General features: G+C 45.4%; 1 protein-coding gene across 4 annotated transcripts; it reads right to left on the reverse strand.

Moving 5' to 3' along the window:
- Positions 1–21: 21 nt before the first annotated feature.
- Positions 22–21,114, reverse strand: cped1 (cadherin-like and PC-esterase domain containing 1). 4 transcript variants are annotated; one of them, XM_047389818.1, is made up of 22 exons: positions 20,620–21,105; positions 17,376–17,547; positions 16,462–16,556; positions 16,302–16,380; positions 16,146–16,215; positions 15,668–15,815; positions 15,453–15,580; positions 15,302–15,374; positions 14,276–14,431; positions 14,051–14,155; positions 13,818–13,921; positions 13,694–13,743; positions 13,232–13,418; positions 12,984–13,152; positions 4,380–4,479; positions 3,638–3,774; positions 3,340–3,560; positions 3,159–3,260; positions 2,921–3,008; positions 2,700–2,846; positions 1,958–2,128; positions 22–1,827 (listed from the first exon to the last, which is right to left on the reverse strand). In XM_047389818.1, exons 1-22 carry the CDS (start codon positions 20,806–20,808, stop codon positions 1,711–1,713), a joined length of 2,808 nt encoding a protein of 935 aa, XP_047245774.1. In that variant the 5' UTR covers positions 20,809–21,105; the 3' UTR covers positions 22–1,710. The 4 variants fall into 4 exon arrangements, with proteins under 4 accessions (XP_047245774.1, XP_047245775.1, XP_047245776.1 ...); XM_047389819.1 differs by lacking the exon at positions 20,620–21,105 and adding an exon at positions 19,907–20,436; XM_047389820.1 differs by lacking the exons at positions 17,376–17,547; positions 20,620–21,105 and adding an exon at positions 16,984–17,162.
- Positions 21,115–25,458: the final 4,344 nt, after the last annotated feature.

The following is a 25,458-nucleotide window of genomic DNA, read 5'->3' on the forward strand; positions in this document are numbered from 1 at the left end:
ATCACTCACTTCAAAAAGGAATCAGAGGAATCAAAAACTTTATTCAAAGCATTTTGCATCAGAAGCTCAGAATGAATCCATGAATATAAATACAGACGTTACTAATCTATAATCTGAATAATCGGTAGAAAAATAGACAATTATACACAAACACATAAGACATCTGCTCCATCCTGGAGTCTTTGGTTTAAATCAGGATCTCAGATATAAAATACTGAGCAAAGAACATCAACACGGATCCCTGCAGGAATCCTCCGGAGGACAGCTGCGATTGGACATGGAGGAGTCACCTGACTGCTGGTTCTGGTCGATCTGCAGCTCCATTTGGATTTGCAGCTAACTCTAGAGTCAGTTTACTTGAAGAACGACTGCTAGCTGTTTGTTCTGGAAGCTGGAGACTTTTAGGCATGGAAATCTCTCCAGTGGCACCTCAGAAAACCAGAAAGGAACTGGGAACAAGAAGTGAACTAAACACGAGGAAGTTCTGACTCAGAACCAAGCTAGTTAGTCCACATCACTAAGTTCTGTTCGAGACCACCTAGTGTAGACCACAGAGATCCAACACTGCAAAGTTCCAGTAAGCAGCAGCTGGTTCTGAACTGGAAACCAGCAGAACTACAGAGACTAAATGGGTCACCTGGTCAGCTCTTTCAAAGAGAAGAGTCAGAACACAACAGAACCTTTGGATCAGAACCCCGCTGGTCTGTTCTGAGAGGATCTTTTCTGCAGAACTTTCTGGGAATTAGAACACCAGAATCTAAAACAGGAATTAATGAAAAATTCTCTGAATTATTTTAAAGCTGCTTTTATAAAATTACTTCTGGAAATCAGTTTGGAAAACCTGGAGTTGGGTTTTCGGACCTCCCGGGTCTGGATCAAAATGAAAAATGCTCAAGTTTAGAGAAATCTGAACATTTACTCTGGAAAAGCCTGGAATTGTGCATCTTCCACGTCTTCATCATTTATCATCAAACCTGACAGTGACAGAAAATATCAAATACATGAAAACAGTCAGAATTCCAGACGGATTTTTTCGTTACTCACGAAAACAAACGTTCCGGTTTGTGAAACAGCAGGAAACAACTTCCTGTTGGAAAGAAGCAAACTTCCTGTGCTAATTGTAATGTTTCTTTAGGACAACAGATTCCTTCTTCATGGAAAATCTTTCTTTTGGAGACTGGAAATTTCACCTTTAGCAACATATAAGCTTCCAATGTCAAACCTTGGAAAATATAGTAGAGAAACGAAATGTTTCTTGCGAACTTTCTTGGAAGTATGAAACTTTACTATTTCTCCTGTTTCAAGAAGCAGAAACTCGTCTTGGTTGTGGGAATTCTCCTTTTTGGAAAGGAATACTCCTGGTGCAGTAATGGAAAAAATATAGAGTGTGGGAAACATTTTGGGGAATTTACTGCAGGCAGCCGGTAACTAGAAGAGCCTTTTGGAAAAAAATCAGATGGGGAAAAAAAAAGCTTTTTAGGAACAGGAAACCTTTTTCATTTGGAAACAGGAATGTCAGCACTGACAACTAAAAGTACTCTCTTGGGAAAACTCTTGTTTGGACGCCTGAAACGTCTGTTCAGGAAACTTCTGGGAATGTGAACCTTTCAATCAGAGAAGGTTTTAGATAATGAAGTTTTTCCTTAAAGGATACAGTTGGAACCTGATGATCTTGGAATATTTTGATTTCCCAGATAATCTTTTTTATTTTTATAAACTCAGGTTACCTGATTGGATTTTTTTCACCTCTCCCTGATTAAAGCAAACATAATTCCAAATAACAGTCACTTCCAGCTCAGCTGGACTCTTGGACTTCCATGTTTGATCCTGGGAGAAAAAAAAAGATGACTCAGCAGAACTCTTCAGTCCGTGACCCAGATGAGACGGGTGGGTCTCACCTGTTCCCCGTGTCTCTGGATTCAGGACACAGGCGGCCCAGCAGGATCTCAGAGTATACCTGGTTTATGGCTCCTCTAACGTGGAAGGTCGGAGTGTTCGATCCGGCATTCTGCTCTGCGTCAAGCACGGTTGATTGGCTGTCAGGTTCAGGTCCGGTTCTGGTGATTCTACCCTTGTTTCTGGTGGACGCCATGTTGTCTGGGGGTTTGGAGGATTGGATCTTCTCTACCTGAGAGAATAAAAGATTTGGTTTGAGGAAGTGGATCAGGAGGAGATAATGACTGGAAACAGCCTATATGAACTGGGAACTGAAAGATGTCCAATAAGGCTCTGGATGTCCTTCCAAGAATGGAAAAGTCTCCACTTTCATTTGGGAACTGAAGGGCCTTTACTTTGGAAGCCAGAGCTTTGTGTTGGGAACTCGTAATTTTCTCTTGGGAAGATGGAAGTCATTGTTAGGAAATAAAAAGAACTGGTTGGGAAGTGGTAGCTTTGCTGGGATCTGGGAATGTTCTGGACAGGAAGAAGCTGGTTTTAGAACCTGAACATTTTGTCAGGAAAATTCATCTTTTGTTGCAAATGTTTTTTTAGGAACTGGAACCCTCCCCTGGAGACCTGGAACTTTTTTGCGGAGGGAAACTATAACTGGACCTTTCTTTTTTTTTCAGATTTTTCGCGGCACTAGTGGCCTTTATTTTTCAGTATTTTTATGACAGTAGATAGACAGGAAATGGGAATAGAGAGAGAGGGAGAGACATGCGGCAAATGTCTCTACGATGAATGAAAGGAAGCAGCGGTACCTCATGGAAGTGGCAGGCGCATCGTCCCTGCAAGAACTCTTTGTATCGACCCATGGTGATGCTGAACGTGTCGATCACCTCGTAGCCCAGATGTTTTGCAGTGGAGATGATGTCTCCGTTCTGTCTGAACAGGTTTTGTATCTCCATCTGAAAATAAAACCATGTCAACCCACCAGAGAACATTATGAGATGTTTTCTTCTTGGTGGAAACATGAACCTACCAGACTCAGAGACCTGATGCCATCCACAGGAAGGTGGAAGCCCATACCCAAAGACTTCACCACCACCAGGATCTCACTGAGAGACTCCCTGATGAGGACATGGACAAAGAGGAGAAACGAGAGTCAACAGTCTTAAAAACCTTGATGAGGAATTCCTCAGGGATGACTGTTAGGACCTCTGCCTCTTTGAGTCTGGTTGGATGGACATCTGTGCTTTGTTTGTGTTTTTAGTGTTTACCTGTCCAGTACCTCCTGGATCGTCCTCAGGTGGTTGGTGTTGAGCCACTGGACTCCTCCCACCACCAGCACTGTCTGGTTGGAGTTTTCCAATGGTTGAGACCTTCACAGATGTGAAACAGAGGGCGTCAAGAGGTCCTGATTGCAATCTAAGGAAGTAAAGATGGTTTACATCCTGTCACCTGTTCAGAAGCTGCAGCAGTGCCTCCCTGAAGGATGGTCTCTGCTTCTTTTCCAGCCAGAACTGAGGATAATACGAGTAGCTGACCTGAGTCCGTCCTGCGTTCAGGTTCTGGTAGACGAGCGTGTCGTGAGCTTTTCCCCAGTCCTCCAGGCTGGAGTTGACCCGCTCCATCAGGAAGTACATCATGCCACGATTGGTGGAGTCCCCGATGAACAACACCTGAGGAGAGATGAGTCAGTGAACCCAATCAGCTGGAAGTCATAAAGGTTGCATGAAGTTTGGTCACATGACCTCACCTTCCTGTCCATCATGCAGTCCTGCAGCAGGAGGCGCTCCACCAGCGTGTGATAACAGCCGTCTGGTTGCCAGGTAACCTCTCTCCAATCACACGTCCTGTTGTCGGAGCAACTGAGACACGGAATGACCCACCGACCTGACAGACAGATGATAAACAGATACAGAACCGGGCCTGGTGTAATATTTATAACATTTATTTTATCTTCTGGGAATCACGTGTGGAGCAGAGCAATTATTGTTTCCCTAACCTGAGGATTTTTTCCACACTAAATAAATTAAAGTGGGATTTTCCTACATTTTTCAGAGGATTAGAGGAATTTAGTAGGGGGGCATTTAATGGTGGAGGGTGCAGAAGATGGACAGGTGAGAGCCACCGGTACTCAGGTTTTCAGACACATGCAGCAGCAGCAGTAGCAGAAGCTCAGCTGCAGCTGTGGATGACGTTCAGACCAGTTTCTGCTGGTTCTGGTTTGTTAAGTCAGATTATCCTTCTATTACCTCTCTGTTTCTACGTCTCCTTTGGCTGGAAGACGTCAGCTTTAACCCTGTTAGAAGGACGTCTGGCGTGTCTGCTGAGAAACAGCCATCTGCTGGCGCTGCTGAGGAGGATTTGGACGGATGCAGCTGACCTGGCCTGTTTTAGAAGCTCTGCTGCTCTGAAACTGAGGAGCAAGTCTGAACACCAGAGTGGGCTCTGGCTTAGACTGAAGAGACAAACAGGAGACAGATAAGACATCAGACCTGGGACATGTCCTGAGCTGCAGGGCTGAACCGGGCTCTGGGATGTGAAGTGAGGCCGGAGACCGCAGGAGAGACCTGGCTGGACCTGCAGACCACAGTCCTGAAACAGACGAAGCACAGTGGGGGGTCAGAGGGACTCTGTTCTGTTGTATAAATTTCCCAGCATGCACTGTGTTTGTGTTTGCAGTTCTAAGTTTCTCAGTCAGACTGTTGGGTTGTCTTTGTCTTCTTTACAATCAAAGCTGGCTTTTCTTTCATCTGAGCATCCTTCCATCATCCTCCTCAGCCCAGAGGTCAGAGGTCAGATAAACCCATCCAGCTCAGATCAGGGGCCCCGTGGGAGCCTCCACATCTGGCCATTGACTTCACAGCCGCCGGTGTCCTCACAGACACTCGCGCTTCTACTCTTCCTGCGCTGCCGCAGGTTTCTTCGCGGTGGCGCCACATTCCTCACGGCGGTGTCGCAGGTCACAACAAAGTGCCACAAGAAAACTTAACAGGGATTTTCTTGTTCGTACCTGAGCTCCGAGTAAACGCTCCACCTGGGCCCGAGGCTGCTCCGAGATCAGCCGGAGCACCAAACAGGCCGCTGAAGCTTTCATCCCACAACAAGGGATTGTCTAAGGCCGGGTCGCCGCCACGTCGGCCGGAATCACAAGGAAATGTGTTCGGTTTTCATTTATTAAAGTAAAAACAGACAAAAAGCTGCAGCTGCTGTGATGTTGAGCAGGTGAAACATTTCAACATTCAAATGATCCAGAAAATAAGACAATAAATAATAAAGCTGGGGCCTCAGTCAGCATCCATCCTCTTAGAACGAAACCTCTTCAGAAACATGTCAAATGAAATAAAAGGAAAACTACATTTTATTTCCTCACTTTATTAACCAGGCTGCCGAGAACAGGAATTATTTCCTCAGTTAAAGAACAAAGTCCCTTGTTTCCACAACTTCTCATCCAGTCCCTGAATTTAATCCAAATCCAAACAGGAAGATTCTAAACGGGAATCATTAACCAGAACTTTGATAAACATAAAACTAAAAGATGTGGTTCTGATGAAGTTAAGATGGAAGAAAACGTTCAAACATCTGCTGCAGAACATACTGGATGTTTCATTTTTGTCCAAATCCAGGCTCACGTTCTGGACCTTCAAGGAATATTTCAGGACAAACTGCAGGAGAGCCCCACGACAGCTCAAGGTTCCTCCATGTAGACGGAGACACTGGACGTTCTCCCAGATGGAGCAAATCAAATCTTCCAGAGATATTTATCAGATTAAGCAGTTCTGCTGGAATCATGTTTCCCTACAGAAAACATTCATTATCTCCAGTTTTCCCTTCAGGATTCTCAGCTTCCTGTTTTCATTCCCTCTGTCAGCGATTAAAGGTGTTCCTCCAACAACAATCTTTCTCACAACAGAATAAAATCTTTCCTGTGGAAAATCTGAACAATCTTTTCAAAACCTTTTCAGATTCAAACTAAACGTCCAGCTGCCGGATTACTGAAACAGATCCCAATCCTGAAAAAACGAATCCAGAGTTTGGAAACGTTCTGCATGGGTTCCACGTTCTTTAAAGGTCTGAAAACCTTTCAGATTGTCAGGGGAAACCTGGACATTTCTGTGGGATCCCTGGATTCAGCCGGCTTGCGGAAGCCAAAAACATTATTTAGCAAAGCCAGACTCTTTGTTGGGAAGTGGAAAACCTTCTGAGGTTTGGGGACTTATTTGTGGGAACGGGAACATTTGGAACCAGTTAAACTTTGTTGAAATTTAAACTCTGATTTGGGGAATTCATTCCCTTTAATTCTCAGACTGGAACAATTTATCCAGGACCTGAACTCTTTATTTGTGGACTTCAATCTTTGCGCACCTCAGATGATTGTTGTTAATCGGTTTAATTGTGAATCAAAATGTGTTCCAGGAACCAGATGTCATGTTTTGGTTCTCTGTTGAAAACTATAACGTAGTTATTTGGCAATTTGCCTTTTTGGATCCTTAACAAAGCTTTTATTTTTGGATGTAGAACCTTGATTTTGGGAACTAGAGTATTTTTCTTAAGAAATTATTGGTGTTTTATAGGAGGCTTTAATTCTGGGGGGTTGGTACGTTCCCTGAGGCGCCGCCACAGGAAACTGACGCCTGTGAATCAAAACTCCCCCACAGGAACTGGAAAATTTGTTATGACCTGAAAATGTAGTTTTAGAGACAACTGCGAGAAAACTGAACTCGTAATTTAGAAACTTTGATTTAGTGAACCTTCCTGTTGGAACCGGAAATCTTTTTGTGGGAACTCTGTGTTTTTTTTTTGGGGAACCTGGAACCCTTCATTATCTGCAGCTCCTGGAAACTCTGAGAAGGTCACCGAGGACCGGTTTATTCACAGCACCAGTTCTGGATTTTACTGTTGAACAAAGTGAGTTTTATTTTTCCGCAGAAAAAAGAAAGAAAAATGTAAGTTTCTATTGAAAGAAGTTTTTTCTCAAACTGGAAGAAAACAACGACTTTATGTTGATGTTCAGGTGAAACTGACAGATCCAAAGTAAAAACTGTTTCTGTTCTGTCGGCCTGAACCCATCCTGGTCGGACAGAAACACTCATGATCCTGCAACGTGATCAAAGAGCCGCACCCAGATCCGTTCAGAGACTCCGATAATCCGGATCAGCTCTCATCAGATCATTTCTGTGTTTTTGTGGGAATCAGTGAGGGTGGAGGCTCTGTGGGGAGAGACGGAGGAGAATCAGGAATTTGTAGCTCAGACCAAGAACCCAGGGTTTAGCGGTCCGAACCAGTGCCGTCACGTCCAAGAACTGAGATGAATGTTCTTAATGTTTTCTACACATCAGCCCAGAGATCTGCAACACAACAAGGGCCCAGGGCAGCCAACATTTGTTCTGTTCCTTCTCTGTTGCAACACATTTGGCTGGAAATCTGAAGAAAAAGTCCAGCTCAGGCTTAAAGACAGGGTTTCAGATGGTTCTGTTTAAAACAAATGATCTGAAAAGAAGAAAAGGTGAAAAGATTCTTCAAGCTGTCAGGCTGTAATAAAAGGTCCAAACTCAGAAATAAAACTCATCAGGTTCTAAATCTCTGCAAAGCCATCAAGAACTGAATACCTTAAACCCGGTCTTCCCCATTTACTCACCCAAATCAGAACCAGGACATGGAAACCAAGCCCATCCATCCTTCTTTTGCAGCAAGGATCAGATACATTCATCAGCTCATCATCACCTCTACAGGAGCAGATGTAGCTGCTGCAAAGCTGCATGCGGAAGGAGGACTTCTGGACCAACCTCCAACCAATAAACTGCATTAATAAATATCTTCTGGAGGTCATCAACACGTTGTTGGATCTGGATTTGTTTTCTGAGGAACGTAGAGATTATTCTGGACTTAAAAATGTGTCAGAGTTCAGTTTCCTGTCAAAAGTGATTTCATATAAAACCAAACCTGATTTATTCAGTTAAACAATTAAGAAACTCAGACTTTAATCTTGACTTATCTTCTTTCTGTTCTTCTCTAGACCTTCATCTCTGATCCAATCAGATTGGTGCTGACTCAGTCTGTAGAAATGGTTAATCAGATTCTCACGTCAACGTTCTCCAGCTGTTCAGGAGCAGGAGGTCAGGAAGCTGAGAAATACCATTTTATCTTCAGATCAGAGACTTTCATCTGTGGCTTCTAGGTGCAAAAACCCAAAGATGAGGTTTGATGTTCTGGCTCCAGAACCATGTGCAGGTGACGATGGCATGCTTCATGCTCTGTGTCCTGCTGGGGGGACAGGAAAACATCTGGAAAATGATGTTCCTAAAGAACACGTCTGTATGAAATAGTCCTGCTTAATGTCCAGGGAAGGTTTCCGATCAGAACCAAACATTCTCAGGAGGATCCAGATATGACCTTAGACCTGGACCAGAGAATCCGCAGTATAGAACGCCCTGATCCGACCCGGAGAGAATACATCACAGCAGATGTTGTAACAACCAGCTACAGCACCTACAGATCAGAGTCCAGATTAGAATCTTAATTAGGGGAAGGTGTCCTGGTTCTGATCCAACATATTTCTGTGTAATAATGTGGAAGGAGAGTTGCTTCTTCTGGGATTTATTTTATTTTCCAGATTAGAACCGTTCCAGCTGAATATAGACCTGAGATGATAACTGCTCTACAGAATGATGAATGATCAGGATGAGAAGAACCAGAGATTCAGTTTTTACCAGAACCTGCAGGCGTGTCTCCTAATTTCCAGATATTTGCGTACAGTTTAAGTTGTTTTGTGCAATAAAGCAAAAATAAATCGTTTTCCGGACGAAATTAACAGTTTAGGAGAACTGTCATTATTGGCAGCAGAGTCGTGGAGGCAGAGCTTTGAGAAGAAAGCTTCAGGTAATAAAGCAGTGATGAAGCTCAGCAGCTTCATTAGATAAAACTTTAATAAGATGGAGGAAATGAAACGTTCAGCAGCTCCGATTTCTCTCGTTCAGCATGAGAACAGCCTCTTTGTCTGTTTAACAAGAACTTCATCAGCAGCAAAGAAGGAACGTTGTAACTCGGCTTCATCAGGAGGAGACACGAGGAACAGCTGAAATCACAGCAACAACTGCTGGTTCTGCTGGATCCAAGAAGGATCAACAGAAAACTCAAGATCAAACAGATGCTATAGCGCTGGAAAATCTAAAAATCCTGAAACATAAAATAATCCCAGTGGGTCTTTGCTTTGGGTTTCAATGAGGAAAACTCATTTTAAAATGAGCCTTTGAGTCCCACCCTGTAAAACAGGAAGCCCCTAACATCTATGGATGCTGCTGCTTCATCCATCAAGACATCGCCATGAAGCGTGTTTCCTCACAACGGCTTTTATTAAGGAGAAACTGGTTGTTTTCTCAATAAAGATGGGAACATGTTGAATGGATGTACACTCGCTATTAGCGACAAAAACAAAAGGGTGAGACCTCTTGCTACAAAGATCTTCTGTGGAGGAGCCACCAAGATAACTGTACATGTTTGTGAGCATAAAGTGTCTTTAACTGATAACTCGCTGCAGCCACATGAAATGAGCTTATTGTTTGTCAGCATTTTAACTCCTCCATCCACCACATCAAGTCACTGATCGTATGCTAGCTGTAGGGAGGAACTTCCTAATGTCTGCCTGGACATACCAGAGTAACAGTGCTGCTCAAAACTGGAGCAGAAATCAGGTCTACCTGAATCACAACTGCTGACCCTCCCTTAAAATGAGTAAAGGCGGGCTGGGCATTTTGAAATCCCTGAATATGATGCCGGTTTGATAGGTCTCCAAGCTCCAAATCTCAGACAGCAGTTTTCCTGCCATCCTTCTTGTCAGTGAAGAAAGCACAAAATCTTCACTATATCAACTTTGAAGACCAGTCTGAGCCTCTTGAGCTTTTTGCTGATGGTAACAAATATGTCTAGAAGACTTAAGCCTCCAAGTGACTCTTAGTGCGTTGGAATGACTGAAGTGAAAATAAATGAGTTAAAACATTATGACAGTTGTCCTGTGATGGAGACCTAGCTGAGGTCTTTGTCTCTGTCTGCAGCTTTAACTCCTCCAGCTCCTGAAACACTAAAGAAAACTGCTGCTTGGTGTGTTTGAGGCTCCACTGGATATGCTGCCACCTGCTGTTTGAACTCATTACTGAGTGTCTGAACATCAGCAGATGGGAGGTGGAACCATGATGGCTGGAGGACTCTGTAGTGATGACCTCACCTCTGTTTGGTCCTTTTATAACTAACTCAACTACAGGTGTTGGACAATGAAAGTGAAACACCTGGTTTTATACCACAATAATTTATTAGTATGGTGTAGGGCCTCCTTTTGTGGCCAATACAGCATCAATTCATCTTGAGAATGACATATACAAGTCCTGCACAGTGGTCAGAGGGATTTTAAGCCATTCTTCTTGCAGGATAGTAGCCAGGTCACTACGTGATACTGGTGGAGGAAAACGTTTCCTGACTCGCTCCTCCAAAACACCCCAAAGTGTCTCAATAATATTTAGATCTGGTGACTGTGCAGGCCATGGGAGATGTTCAACTTCACTTTCATGTTCATCAAACCAATCTTTCACCAGTCTTGCTGTGTGTATTGGTGCATTGTCATCCTGATACACGGCACCGCCTTCAGGATACAATGTTTGAACCATTGGATGCACATGGTCCTCAAGAATGGTTCGCTAGTCCTTGGCAGTGACGCGCCCATCTAGCACAAGTATTGGGCCAAGGGAATGCCATGATATGGCAGCCCAAACCATCATTGATCCACCCCCATGCTTCACTCTGGGCATGCAACAGTCTGGGTGGTACGCTTCTTTGGGTCTTCTCCACACCGTAACTCTCCCAGATGTGGGGAAAACAGTAAAGGTGGACTCATCAGAGAACAATACATGTTTCACATTGTCCACAGCCCAAGATTTGCGCTCCTTGCACCATTGAAACCGACGTTTGGCATTGGCATGAGTGACCAAAGGTTTGGCTATAGCAGCCCGGCCGTGTATATTGACCCTGTGGAGCAAAACTGTGCTCTTACCCTGCTAATTGAACCTTCACACTCTGCTCTTACTGGTGCAATGTGCAATCAATGAAGACTGGCTACCAGGCTGGTCCAGTTTAGCCATGTAACCTCCCACACTAAAATAACAGCTGTTTCAGTTTCATTGTCCAACCCCTGTAGATGGAGCAAAGTGAACTTTAACTTTTAACAGCATGATGTAAAATTTATGCAGAAAAATGTTTCCATATTTTTATGTTTATGTTGTTTTATTTGTTAAATCTGTTCATGCAGAGCAAAGTGAAAAGATGAGGAGCATGAGGAACCTCCACAGAACCCTCAGATGAAGGATGGTTTTCACAGAAAACTTTAAGCCAAATAAAGGACCTCTGCTTCCTGAAGGAACGTTGTTGTTGGATTTAAGCCTGGAGTGGTTGAAGCAGAGTTCTGCAGTAGGAACATCAGGAACAGTCTTCAGAAGCTGTTGTCGGTTCCAGCTGAATGCTTAGATCATCTTCACCAGCTTCGAAGAACAAACATGATTAATGGGTCCTCTGTGGTCAGAGGGCCTCGCTGGGGGCCTGCAGCTCTCCTCACCTGTTCCTGCTGTGATGGAGATCCCAGGTGGATGACAGGTGGACTGAGGGGGGTAGGCAGGGGGTCACCTGGGGGTCAGGGCCCCACACAGCTTCTGACAGGAGCTGCTCAGATGGAGACAAAGCAGTAGGAAGTCTGCCAGGTTAACTACTGAGAGCTGCTTCAACATTCACTCTGCAGCAGGTTTCATTAACGGAGGAGAAGGAAACACTTGGTCCAAGTGTAGCAGAGAAAGCAAAGTTCAGAACGTTTCCCTTTGGTTCCTCAAAAACCCTGAGGATTGTTTTGGAAGCATCTGCAAGCTTTGTTCTTCTCTGAGACATCAGAGATCTTTAAAGGTTCTGTTTACTGGAACATGGTTCTTCTAAGGCGTGTTCCTAGCGTGTTTCAAAGGACATGGGATGTATCTGTCCCTTCATAAGGATGTTTTCTACACCTCAGATGTTCTGATATCTTGGAACTTGTTCCTTCTTCAATCGTCTAATTGAGGCATAAAATATTGTCTCTGGTGACCTTATTAATATTAAGGTTTTGTGGCCTTTTATTCATTGGTAGCGGAACAGCAAGTAGGGCAGTGAGACACGGGGAAGATGTGTAGTATTTGGACCCGGCCCGAGAACCAGAACCAGATCTGTAGCTTCAGCATGTGGAGCTCCTGCTCTTCCACTGAACCAAATCAAACTTTTGGGTTTTTTAACATTGTGTCTGAATTTTATTGGCTTTATTTTTGTGTTTCTTCTGTTTTATGAACAGAAAAGTTCTCCAGAACTTTCCGGAATCCATTTTCCATTTTTCTGAAACATTCTTTTTTTCCCAGAATCTTAAACGTTCCCTCCTCTGAAACGTGAACATTCTCTGAGCTGTTTCCTTAAGTTCTCTGATCCGTTTGGGTTTCAGGTTCTTGCACAGAGACAGCTGATGGATCCAGAGTCTTCTGAGAGTTCACTGAGGTCGACTCCACAGCCTGAGTTTAAGCAGTGAGGTGTGAACACAGGCATCTCCATATCTTGAGTGGTCCCCTTGACCAGCAAACCTGACCACCATTACTTTCTATCTCTAAGGAACCAACTGAAAGGAATCAAGTTTCCTGCAGCCTCAGCCGGAAGCTGATGGAAACATTCCCGGACTCTAAATGCAAACTCGCGCTCCGTTCTGCCCCACCAGCATCAGGCTGGGAAGCGAATCGGAGCAGGATTTAAATTGTGACCCAACTGAGACTGGATCCACATGATGATTCCAGCTCTGAAACCACAGATCGGTCCCATTTCCTGCCAACACGTTTCTGTTGAATGATCCTGTCAGAGTCGGGTTTGGATTGGATCCGGGTCATGAGTGGCTGCTCGGTTTGGAACAATGCAGAATTTACGGTCTACACGGACACTGAGCCGTTCTGCTGTTTGCATCAGATCCAAACACACTTCCAGGTTCGGAATCTCAGCAGTGATCCGAAGGAACCAACTGATTCCAGATAGTTTCACCTCTTTGACCTGCCCTGACCCACCTGCAGGAAGCTGCAGGTCACATGGTCTCCAAACATGGGCAGGCTGGGCCGGCTCTCGCGGTACACGTGGATCGTGTAGATCGTCATGACGACGGGATAAGGCTCTGCTGCATCCGTTACCAGGATGCTGATCCGGCTGTTCCCTAGGCCGACTGGGAAGTTTGCTATCCTAAGGAGGAAAACAAGATTAGATCAAAAGATCTGTGAGGTCAGAGGTCAGATGTGAGGGGGCGGGGCACTGGGCTCACCCGGGTCCTCGATGGTTGTCCAAGTGGACTACACAGGCAGCACTGATGGGTTCTGGTCGGATCCGAACCGTCACTGTGTCGAAGGGTACCTCAGCGCGGTATTCCTTCAGGGCGGGGCTAAAGGGCGGAGTCAGGATGAGGGGGGGATCAGTGTAGATCTGTCTGAGGTGGGGGTCTACACAAGAACCTGGGGGATGCAGAGGGATCGACCAATAAGAGAGCAGATCCTGGGACTGACCAATCAGACATCCTGTAGGAGGATTTTTGATTAAAAACCCAACCAGACACCAGTACAAGGTCCGACCAGTTCTGGCAAAAATGAGGCCTCATCTCTGACCCGGTCCTGACCCGTATCAGACCTGATGTCTGACACAGTTCTGGTCCAGTCATGTTGTGACCCAGTAGGCAGCAGGTGGCGCTGTGCTTCAGAATAAAGAAGATGTTTACCATAAACTGTCTCACCTTCAGGCTGCAAGGACGCTGACTGCTGATTGGTCGGTTTGTTCACCTCTCTGTGGAGAGCAGGTAACACTGTCATGTGACTCATCAGGGAACAGTGGATTGGCTGAAACCTTCAATTCCTCACCTGCTGCTCCTCTGTAGCTCGTAGTGACGACCGATCCTGAGGAGGAGGTCAGAGAGGCTCAGAGGAGCTGAGGAGGAGGACGATGAAGAGGTGCTGGGATAAAGCTGCAGAGAGACAGAGACAGACTGACCTCAGATCAGCTTGAAGCTTCTATCTCCTGGATGCTGAGGAAGTCCAAACATCTGACAGCTTTATGGTCCATAAAACAACCAAGAACCAACCGGAGAACATACCAGCTGGAAGGCTGAGGGCCTCTTCAGCTGCTGGTGGAACCGGAGCAGAAGCAGAAACTCATCCTGGGATAAACAGGTACGGTGTGTCCCTCTGCAGCCACCGTACTGAACACATTTTATGACATATTTATACAGAAATAGAACTGTTCGACACATTTCTATTTTAATGAAACATTTTAATAAAGATTCAGTTTTATTCTGTTGATTTAACAATATTAAACTCACCTGCCACCTCAGGGTTTCTAAAGACAGGTGAGTCTCGGAGGGCAGGTGAGTGGGCAACGGCAGCAGGAAGAGCAGGCTGTCCTCCAGGATCAGGTCTTTGATGATCTGTCTGCTGAACGTGTCCTTCAGAGCCGTGAAGGTTACCTCTGTGTCCACCTGAAGACAGGAGGACAAACATCAGAGAAACGCTGACCTCTAGTAGACAGCTACTATATCTTATACCAATTTCTTTAAACAGAACCATTCCTGAACAAATGATATCAGACTGAACTTTATAAGACAAACAGATCCAATTCGTATTACAGAGGCAGATTCAAATTTAGTTAAATAAAAGATTTTATTGTGAAATGTTCCTTTAAAACCTCCCAAAATAAACAAGATCACTTGGTTCTATGGGATTTTGGTCTGAGCTTTGTACCCGACCTGAACCACAGAAACCAACCAGGATGGAGAAGTTCCAGAGTTGATAAGTAGGGGACGGCTCAGTAACACAAAGTTGATTGCAGGTTTGAAACAATCAAGTCCTTCATTCAGCCAAATGATCTCAGATCAGGAGTAATTAGAGACTCTTCATCTCAATGTTTCCACAACATGTTGCTGAGGCCACCGTCCTCACCGGATCCAGAACTTAGATTAAAAACATCTGATGGACGATCCACATAATAATGATCCTAATGACACATCCTTAACCTTTTTATGGAAATCTTCTTCTTAGAATAACCCCAGTGAATTAATAATGCATTCAGTGCATCTTCACTGGGGATATATTTGTCTTTTTCTAGAATCTGGAAAAATATCCACTTATTTTACTGGTTAATCATAATATTCCCATCAATGTTTTTATTACTGAAGAGGATCAGATGGTGAAACATCTGACTGGATTGCGTTTATGAGACCTGGAAACAGAAAGGTTCCCTGGTTTCACTACTTCAGGTTTATAGCAGCATTGATGTTTGACCAGTAGGTGGCAGTAGCTAGTGTGGTATTCTAGGACCTACACTTGGATCAGAACTGCAGAACCCTTACCTGTACTACGACAGGTGTGATGGAACCGCTGAACATCAGAGTGAAGGTGAGCAGCTGGAAACACAACAAACACCTAGAACAAAGAACACAGGTGAGAACACGATGAGGCCCGTAGAGAGATGAACATGGCGAGAACTTGTTTACAGCTCACCTGCCACCTGTTTCCTGGTCCTGATAGGTCGATGCTGCCTGCAGCACCGATCCAACCACCCTCTGGATCTGAAGCCAGGCCTGCTGGGAGGTGGGTGCTCCCAGCTGCTGCAGCAGGAACGTTCTGATCTGAGACGAGGAGATGAAGATCAAATGCTCAGGAACTCAAGTTGAAACTGATTCTTTCACAAACAGCTTGATTTGCAGATGTTTCACCTCTATCTGTTGCCCAGGAACATTCTTGTTGGTCATCACCACGCTGATGTCATGAATAAAGGAAGTCAGAGGGGTCACAGAGGTCACCAGGACAAAAACATTCACCATGGCAACCAGAGCAGGAGACCGGGCTTGGTCAGGAGAGCGTCTGTCACAGAAACAGGAGACACCCAGGTTCATGTCACCATCTAACTGAAAGAGGCTTAGCTTCCTAAGACAGTAGGGTCAACTGGATCCCAGTCAGATTATACATAGATCAAAGGGCAGAAGATGGACAGATTAGAGATGGATCCAGATTCATCTCTAGATCCAAAAACACCCAAAATATCATGAAACACACGATGAACTAGAAGACCTGGCAAATTCCTGAATAAGAATATGAAAAGTTTAAAGAACATCAGATCTCAGTCTGGATCAAATTCTGGATCAGAGGCTTATCGCAGGTGCAAAAGAATCTGAATGATAATTCCATACACACCTGTCCTGAGGAAAGCGAGGCTTCTGATTGGACGAACCACAGGAGTGAGGCTTCATGTGAAGGTCAGATTCTGGACAAAGAGGTCAAACGTTGCTTTGAGAACAGCAGTTCTTTAAATAAATGATACTTCCTGTGGTTTACCTGAAACAGACTTACCTGCCAGCTGTGGGTCAAACTGACACAGGCCTCCACCCACATCTGAAAACGCCTCCATCAGCTCCGGTAGCAAGTTTACCTGCCCACACACACACACACACACGTGAGCTCTGATGTCATCAAACTGGATTCCAGGTGATTCTGGACAGGTGAGACTCACCATCTGATGCTGCTGCAGCGGACAGAAGCTGACCCTCCTCAAACAGCTCTGCTCTGAAGTACTGAGACACAGCAGGAGACTCCACCCAGCCACACCTGGAAACAAGAGAGCGGAGTCAACAGGTGAGACAGGAGGAGGATCTTCACCCTGGACAGGGTGTCGTCAGTTGAAATGTGTTACTTCCTGGTTTCTTTCAGTGTTTCTGGTTTTATTTCCATGTGTTGCTGCTGTTATCAGGAGCGTTTAAGTGCTGTTGATGCTTAACTTCATAGAGATTCTTCTCGTTGCTTTCACTATTGGACCATTGGTGCTGATAGAGGTCAGAGTTCAAAATAACTTAAAGCAGAGTTGATGAAGAACGCCTCTCAGCTGCTTCAGATTCTGACGTTTCGCAGTTTAATTTGGGCTAAAAGGGGTTAAACTGCTAAGGAGTGTAGACAGGAGGCGGTCAGAAAAACGTGGAGCCTGAAACATTTGGAAGTGATTGTGGAGGTCAGAGGAAACGTTGAGCAGGAAAATAACCTCAAGAACTCAGCAACAAGGTCCAGCAGAGGCGATGGGAGACGTAGAAGATGTGGAGGTTGATGTTCAGAGATGACCAAAGAAGAACTTTAAACATCCTCAAGCCAAAACCAACACAAAAGATCAGACCTGCTAAGCTCCAGAACACAAATCTGAGCTCAGAACCTAAATGTTTCCCGTACAGAACCACAGAAAGCAGGTCCAGTTGTTGGCATAAACACTCTCAGATCATCCTGACTGGTTTTCTTATACCAGCAGACGTCAGGCTTACTGGATTTTGTCTGGACTGTATAACATAAACAGCTGCTTTGCTTGAATGTTTCCAGCTGTTGGACAGGAAGTCTCCACCCAGGTCACATGACAGGAAATCCTGTTAACTCGTGTGTGTTTACCCTGCTGCGTCCTCAGGAAGCTGCTGGACTCTGCAAACCGGGACACATGGACTTCATAGTCCATCTGCTGCAAGATCCGCTGGTGCAGCCCAACCTCTGTGTCAGACAGTCGATGTCGACCCGTCAGAACCAAGGCCTGGCGCCGGCGGTGTCTCTGATAGGAGAACCAGGCCTGTGGAAACATGCATAGGGGTCAGATGAGAATGACGATCCAACCTGGAGCTTCTCCAAAGTCCCTTTGAGATCTTTACTGATGGTAAACGGAGGCTTGATCCGGTTTCTGAGCTCCGGCAGCCTTAAATCTAAACCTTCTAAAAAGAAAGTCCAGACAGGATTGCTCAGATCTCTAAATGTTTGAACCCTAAATCTGCATCCGGTTTAATCTAACATCTGTGTTTGTTCTCAGAGATCAGCCATCAAGAATAAGGAACCTCGGAGCGAAGAGGAAAACATGTTGGTTCTTTAGGGTAAAATAACAGCTACCTGTAGGAGAACCTGTTGATTACTTTAGGAGAACTTGCAGGTTCCTTTATTATTTTTAAATCGAAATCTTCTCTAAGGAAACCTGGGTCATTCCAGAACAAATCTGGGCTCAACATTTAAAGTTGCTCTAAAATCAGACAATCACAACAATGATGATTTGTATTGAATAAAGTTCTATTAACTCTGTTTAACATCAGCTTTAATTTGAGGGAACACAGTTGGCTTTCCTCACTGTTATTTATGGACCCACAGGTGGAAAAACTCCCAGAACTCTCAGAACCAGTGAGCACGAGTTTGGGTCACGTTCAGCTTTGAGTTCCACACAGATGAAGTTCTGAGAAGAACAATGACCTCCTGCTCCATCTTCAGACAGAAAACAGAAAGAGGCAGGACTTGATCATCTGGAGGTAAACTTGGTTCTGTTGAACCAAACCTGACCCATTCCATTCATGTATTCAGCCTGCAGCCCGCTGACTGATCTGTGGTCAGTCAGAACCCAGCTCAGTACAGTTTGATGGTCTGTTTGACATTCAGCTCAGGTCCGCTCTGACAGGAGACAGCGGTGAAAAGAATTGGCAGAGATTCTGTTTTTCTTTCAGCTCGGGTCCAGAAAGCCTCTGAGGAAGTTTTACTGATTCAGTTTTAGTGACGTACGGAGATTTGATCCACAGACAGAAATATGTGACAGATGATCCGTTTGTTTCAGCGATCTACCATTTCTGGTTCTGCTCAAGAATCTGATCCTACATGAGAGAAAAACCAGCTGAAGATGAGGACTGAAAACATTCCCAGAATCAGAGCAGGCCTCGTTCCAGACGGATCACATGACCTAAACACAGCGAGTCACATGACCCTGGATACACTGACCACAGGCTCGTCTTCTTCCTTTTCACAAACTAACAGAAACAACTGGACACAATTCATCTGCTTCCATCTGGGGAGCTGTGGTTCTGTTGGTTCTGTTTGTTTGTTTTGCAGCTGACACCAGTTTGACCCAGTTCAGCAGCTGGAGCAGCAAAGCTCTGCTGGTTTCCCACCTGTCAGTAAATCTGACCAGATGGTTCCTTCAGACCACTTCAGCTTGGTTAGATCCTTCTTACTGGTTTAACTGGATACAAACAGATGATCATACATGGGGTATTATGGGATGGTGCAGTCTGGAGGTGAAATTAATGGCTGCCGAGTCCTCTGAACTGGGCCACTGTGACTCCCAGTGATTAACTGAGGATTCCTGAGATGAGACTGGATTTAAAATTAGACACTTGGATTCCTAACAGGAAGCAGTGACACAGACTGGAAGCTGTGGGAAGAAACCAGAGAAGCAAACAGCTGTCATCTGTCAGCTGTTTGCTTCAGTGACAACAGAAGAAATGAGAAAAGATCAGAAACAATTATAAAATGTGGATAATCTAAAATTATTTCCCCAAAACACCTAAAAAAACACAACCAAGTAAGATTAACCACTAAGATTTTCTAGAACATCAAAGATATCTCAACATCTAAATCTTCTAACATTTGTAAGATCGCACAACAACAAATATCTTACAAATACAATTTGGAAAAATCGTCCAACATCTGGAACATCCTTGAACACTTGAGAAACCTAGAAATAGAAAGTCGCTAAAATTTCTAAATGTTTGAGTGGATCAGATGTTCAGTGTTGACTCCCAGACTTTCTCTGATGGAAAAATAAACTCTCCCTGTTGACTTTTTCAGTCTAGAACAAGAACACTTATTATCCTGAATGGTGAGCTCTAGAAGACCCGATCTGATCTGGAGACATCTGACCTAGAGCAAAGATTCTTCTGACAGGAACCTGTCTGAAATCATTGGATCTTCTAGCCCCTCTTCAGTCATCCCGCTCCTCATTTTTCCAGATCTTGGAGCAGTTTCAGGTATTTGTTGTGGTGTTTCTCACAGGAGACATTTTAGAGCCCTAATAAAACAGGACAAACACTGAGAGCCTGTCTGCTGTCAGTTTACACTGCGTTATCCAACACAAACTCGATCCTCAGGAATATTTTTATCCGGGCACACACTTAACATACCCCGCACACATAATGGAGAACTTCTGGATATGGTTGGTCCGCTCAGCTGTCCGTCATCCTGTAGGAAAATCAAACCTTCATGCAGTTCGTCCCTTCAGATCCTAAAAATATTCCCAGCATGAGTTAGGAGGAGCAGCATGACTTTAGCCAAACAGAAGTCCTTTCAGGAATGTGATCTTCTCACAGTGAAGAGAAGGGTTAAAAGTCACAGGAAGTCTGCACACTGCTCCTGCCTCAGTCTTCTGGGATGCGTAGCGTTGGGAAGGATGTGTTCAGGTAAAACTGGGCTGAGCTGAGGAGCTGGAGGATCCACTGCAGCCAAACTTCTCAGACAGCAGAAAACAGCTTCATTAAAAACACATTTTATTATAAATATTAGGAATATCTTTTCTGCATCATTGTTCATCATCATGTTTAACTTCTAATTTATTTTAGAGTTAGCAGAAACCAGACTTGAGAATAAAAACACTGAGCTGTTTGAACTTTGACACTCAAAGGTCAGAAGATCCGCAGAATTCAGACCCATGAAAACCAGAATTTAGATTTATTGATAAATATTCACCAGGTTACTGAAATCATGGCATTTTCCTGTTTAAGTAAAGAAGGTTCTGCAGAGAAGGCAGGAAATATGCTCAGCTGGACCAGATCAGAACCCACCTGAAGCAGACTCAAGCTGGAGCTCAATGCGCAGGCGCAGTTCAGGTGAGCCTTACCTGTGTCTCCTCCTCCAGAGCCTCAAGATCGGAGATCAGTCGCCTGGTCTCCATCAGGACCACCTCTGACTCACTCCGGTCCTGGTTCCAGTCCATTAGGGTCTGGTAGCAGAGACAGAGCAGCACGAGCAGTAGCACCAGCGAGCACACACGCCGCCGGAGCAGCATCCTGAGGAGGAGATGCCGCATTAGGAGCAGCTTCACTTCACCGCACTCCTCTTCATCGCCTTCATCTGCCTGACCGCAGAACTCAGAGGACAATCTTAATCCAGGTGAAGGTCACATGATGCTTCCTTTATCTTCTCCTCCGTGTTCACAGAGCGCCAGCTTCCCTCAGAGTGTGGGGGTTAGAGCGCCTGAAGTCTGGAGAAAACAGGCTGCAGCTTCACCATCTGGTTCCAGTTAAACTCCAAGAGGAGGAGGAGCAGCTCAGGTTTCAGAGAGTCTTCCTCTGAACTTTCTAAAAACAATACTAGTTTTCAGCTGCAGACTGGACAGTTCTGAATCTGAGCTGCTCAGGAGGAGGTCCAGACCTCCCCTCAGCCCTCCTCCTGCTGGAGTTATTTCAGGAACACACATGTCCACAGAGTGTTTGAAGGCAAGGACCTGAGAGGAAGTGGCTGTTTAAAGAAACAGAACTTCAACCAATCAGGCAGGTCAGGTTCTGATCTCAGATCACTTTATGTTCTAACAGAACCAGGAACTAAACACAGTCCTGCCTGCTTTAAAGGAACCTCACCATGTTCCTTTATGGGTAAATGTAGGATTTATTGGAAAACATTCCTGTAAGTTTTCCCTCCATTTGTTTTTTGTCGTTGCTTTGAGTTTTAATACTTTATGTGAAATCTTTCAACGGGTCCTGGTGTCCCACCGTTGTGATTATGAATCTGAGATTATTATTTAATATTTAATATTAATATTTTATCAAATAATATCTGGGTCTGTTAAGGGTTGTCCTGTGAATACCAGCCCAGTAAGGTGATGGTTTTAGGACAAAATAGAAAGGTGTGAGACGAGCTCTGACATTATTGAACAGCATAAACTCTGCACATATATGATGAATTCACACAATTTATTAAAATACAAGAATTTATTAACAAAAATAAGTCAACTCAAAGTCAAACATATTTCAATCAACAAACTCTTTACTTTGCTAAAACAATCCAACTAAACTACCAAGCAGAATTAAAGAATAATGAAGACTAATGGACTATGTACAATATAAACAAGTTGATTAAAGATGATTAAAATCATGACCAAAAGAGTGATGCAACATTACCATGCAATGTTTATGTTTGAGAACCAAGGATTATCTTGAAGAATCTGGAAATGAAGTTAAGTTAGTTTTAGAACTAACTTAGAAAATAATCAGCAACATTTAGACAACCATTCACAATGTAAGATCAGATAAAATATTACTTTAATAAAATAATGTTTTAAATAATGATCTGCTGAATAAAACCAACCTTCTGGATGAATAATTCTCAACGGTGTCTCATTAGCTGCCTTTATTTATTAAAATAATATTTAAAAAAATATTATTGAGTATTTTGGAAAAGAGCCAAATCTTTCTGGAGAAATGGGGCTTAATGGTGTTTACTTAGTTATCAGATTTAGTAAAATAATGTTTAGGGACACAATATTTACTAGCTTGAAAACTAACAACCTTTCTGGGTAAATATTATGTAGCAGCTAGCACGTGTTCTTAGCTGTTAGCAGTTAAAGTTAACAAAGAAGCTGATAGCTTAGCACCAGAATCAAACACACACCTTTAAGATACCAGGGTTAATAAAAGGGTTAAAATGCATGAGCGCAGACAGCGCGTTATGATCAATGTTCTGTGTTTAAAATCATCCTTTAAATAAAGTTTGTCTTAACTTTAAAAACACACAAACAAAACTTCATGAAATGAAAAACGTTTACATCATTTCAATCTAAATCCTTCTCTATTACTCTGCCCAAACACCAAACCTCGTATGAACGTGTTGAGGAAAAGCTGTCCGGGCGACGACAAAGTTTGAAGAAAGCTCTGTGAACAAAGGGTCGAAGCCATGGTAACTACACGTTACCATGGTGATGCGGCTCCTGTTGTCGTCCTTTCAGACCGGGGAAAAACCGCACCACTTTGCTTCGTAGAGACAGCGTCTCTGCAGGGAACTCTGGAACACAGTTTGCTTCTGCAGTCCTCAGAGAGAAAGTAAAGCAGTGCTTATACCTTAATTTCCCTTTTTATGAATGAATATCGGATTCTTTCAACAGTAATTCATCAATACTTAACTTAGAGCATATGATCGATGATCTTATGACACCCTTGGATCCAGTTTGTAGAGTTTATGTCTGTTTTCCAGCAAAGACACATTAGCGAGCTGTCTCACCGGCCAGCCTCGCACAGAGTCCGGATGGTAGAGGCAGGATGTAGCAAGAACGGTGCTTTTATTTGGACAGTGACGTCACAGGAACTCCACAGTTACCTCGTTTCTTGGCTGTGCCGGAAGTAGGTTAATGCAGTTTATTTTGAAAGTCCAGGAAAGTTTCTACTGGCCTTTCGCGTTGTAACCATGGCTGTGGTCCCAACACCACTGTCCCCTGCTCTCCCACTGTGCCCCTGGTGTCCCAGTGTCTTCTTATAGTCCCAGCATCCTCCTGGTGTCCCAGCGTCTTCTTATAGTCCCACCGTCCCCCTGGTGTCCCAGCATCCTCCTGGTGTCCCAGCGTCTTCTTATAGTCCCACCGTCCCCCTGGTGTCCCACCGTCCCCCTTGATGTCCCAGCGTCCCCCTGGTGTCCCAGCATCCTCCTGGTGTCCCAGCGTCTTCTTATAGTCCCAGCATCCTCCTGGTGTCCCAGCGTCTTCTTATAGTCCCACCGTCCCCCTGGTGTCCCAGCATCCTCCTGGTGTCCCAGCGTCTTCTTATAGTCCCACCGTCCCCCTGGTGTCCCACCGTCCCCCTTGATGTCCCAGCGTCCCCCTGGTGTCCCAGCATCCTCCTGGTGTCCCAGCGTCTTCTTATAATCCCAGCATCCTCCTGGTGTCCCAGCGTCTTCTTATAGTCCCACCGTCCCCCTGGTGTCCCAGCATCCTCCTGGTGTCCCAGCGTCTTCTTATAGTCCCACCGTCCCCCTGGTGTCCCAGCATCCTCCTGGTGTCCCAGCGTCTTCTTATAGTCCCAGCATCCTCCTGGTGTCCCAGCGTCTTCTTATAGTCCCAGCATCCTCCTGGTGTCCCAGCGTCTTCTTATAGTCCCAGCGTCTTCTTATAGTCCCACCGTCCCCCTGGTGTCCCAGCATCCTCCTGGTGTCCCAGCGTCTTCTTATAGTCCCACCGTCCCCCTGGTGTCCCAGCATCCTCCTGGTGTCCCAGTATCTTCTTATAGTCCCAGCATCCTCCTGGTGTCCCAGCGTCTTCTTATAGTCCCACCGTCCCCCTGGTGTCCCAGCATCCTCCTGGTGTCCCAGCGTCTTCTTATAGTCCCACCGTCCCCCTGGTGTCCCAGCATCCTCCTGGTGTCCCAGCGTCTTCTTATAGTCCCACCGTCCCCCTGGTGTCCCAGCATCCTCCTGGTGTCCCAGCATCTTCTTATAGTCCCAGCATCCTCCTGGTGTCCCAGCGTCTTCTTATAGTCCCAGCATCCTCCTGGTGTCCCAGCGTCTTCTTATAGTCCCAGCATCCTCCTGGTGTCCCAGCGTCTTCTTATAGTCCCACCGTCCCCCTGGTGTCCCAGCATCCTCCTGGTGTCCCAGCGTCTTCTTATAGTCCCAGCATCCTCCTGGTGTCCCAGCGTCTTCTTATAGTCCCAGCATCCTCCTGGTGTCCCAGCGTCTTCTTATAGTCCCAGCATCCTCCTGGTGTCCCAGCGTCTTCTTATAGTCCCAGCATCCTCCTGGTGTCCCAGCGTCTTCTTATAGTCCCAGCATCCTCCTGGTGTCCCAGCGTCTTCTTATAGTCCCACCGTCCCCCTGGTGTCCCAGCATCCTCCTGGTGTCCCAGCGTCTTCTTATAGTCCCACCGTCCCCCTGGTGTCCCAGCATCCTCCTGGTGTCCCAGCGTCTTCTTATAGTCCCACCGTCCCCCTGGTGTCCCAGCATCCTCCTGGTGTCCCAGCGTCTTCTTATAGTCCCAGCATCCTCCTGGTGTCCCAGCGTCTTCTTATAGTCCCAGCATCCTCCTGGTGTCCCAGCGTCTTCTTATAGTCCCAGCATCCTCCTGGTGTCCCAGCGTCTTCTTATAGTCCCACCGTCCCCCTGGTGTCCCAGCATCCTCCTGGTGTCCCAGCGTCTTCTTATAGTCCCACCGTCCCCCTGGTGTCCCAGCATCCTCCTGGTGTCCCAGCGTCTTCTTATAGTCCCAGCATCCTCCTGGTGTCCCAGCGTCTTCTTATAGTCCCAGCATCCTCCTGGTGTCCCAGCGTCTTCTTATAGTCCCACCGTCCCCCTGGTGTCCCAGCATCCTCCTGGTGTCCCAGCGTCTTCTTATAGTCCCACCGTCCCCCTGGTGTCCCAGCATCCTCCTGGTGTCCCAGCGTCTTCTTATAGTCCCAGCATCCTCCTGGTGTCCCAGCGTCTTCTTATAGTCCCAGCATCCTCCTGGTGTCCCAGCGTCTTCTTATAGTCCCAGCATCCTCCTGGTGTCCCAGCGTCTTCTTATAGTCCCACCGTCCCCCTGGTGTCCCAGCATCCTCCTGGTGTCCCAGCGTCTTCTTATAGTCCCACCGTCCCCCTGGTGTCCCAGCATCCTCCTGGTGTCCCAGCGTCTTCTTATAGTCCCACCGTCCCCCTGGTGTCCCAGCATCTTCTTATAGTCCCAGCATCCTCCTGGTGTCCCAGCGTCTTCTTATAGTCC

The sequence above is a fragment of the Girardinichthys multiradiatus genome, chromosome 17 (genome assembly GCF_021462225.1).
Source record: "Girardinichthys multiradiatus isolate DD_20200921_A chromosome 17, DD_fGirMul_XY1, whole genome shotgun sequence".
In the NCBI taxonomy this organism is placed as follows: domain Eukaryota; kingdom Metazoa; phylum Chordata; class Actinopteri; order Cyprinodontiformes; family Goodeidae; genus Girardinichthys; species Girardinichthys multiradiatus.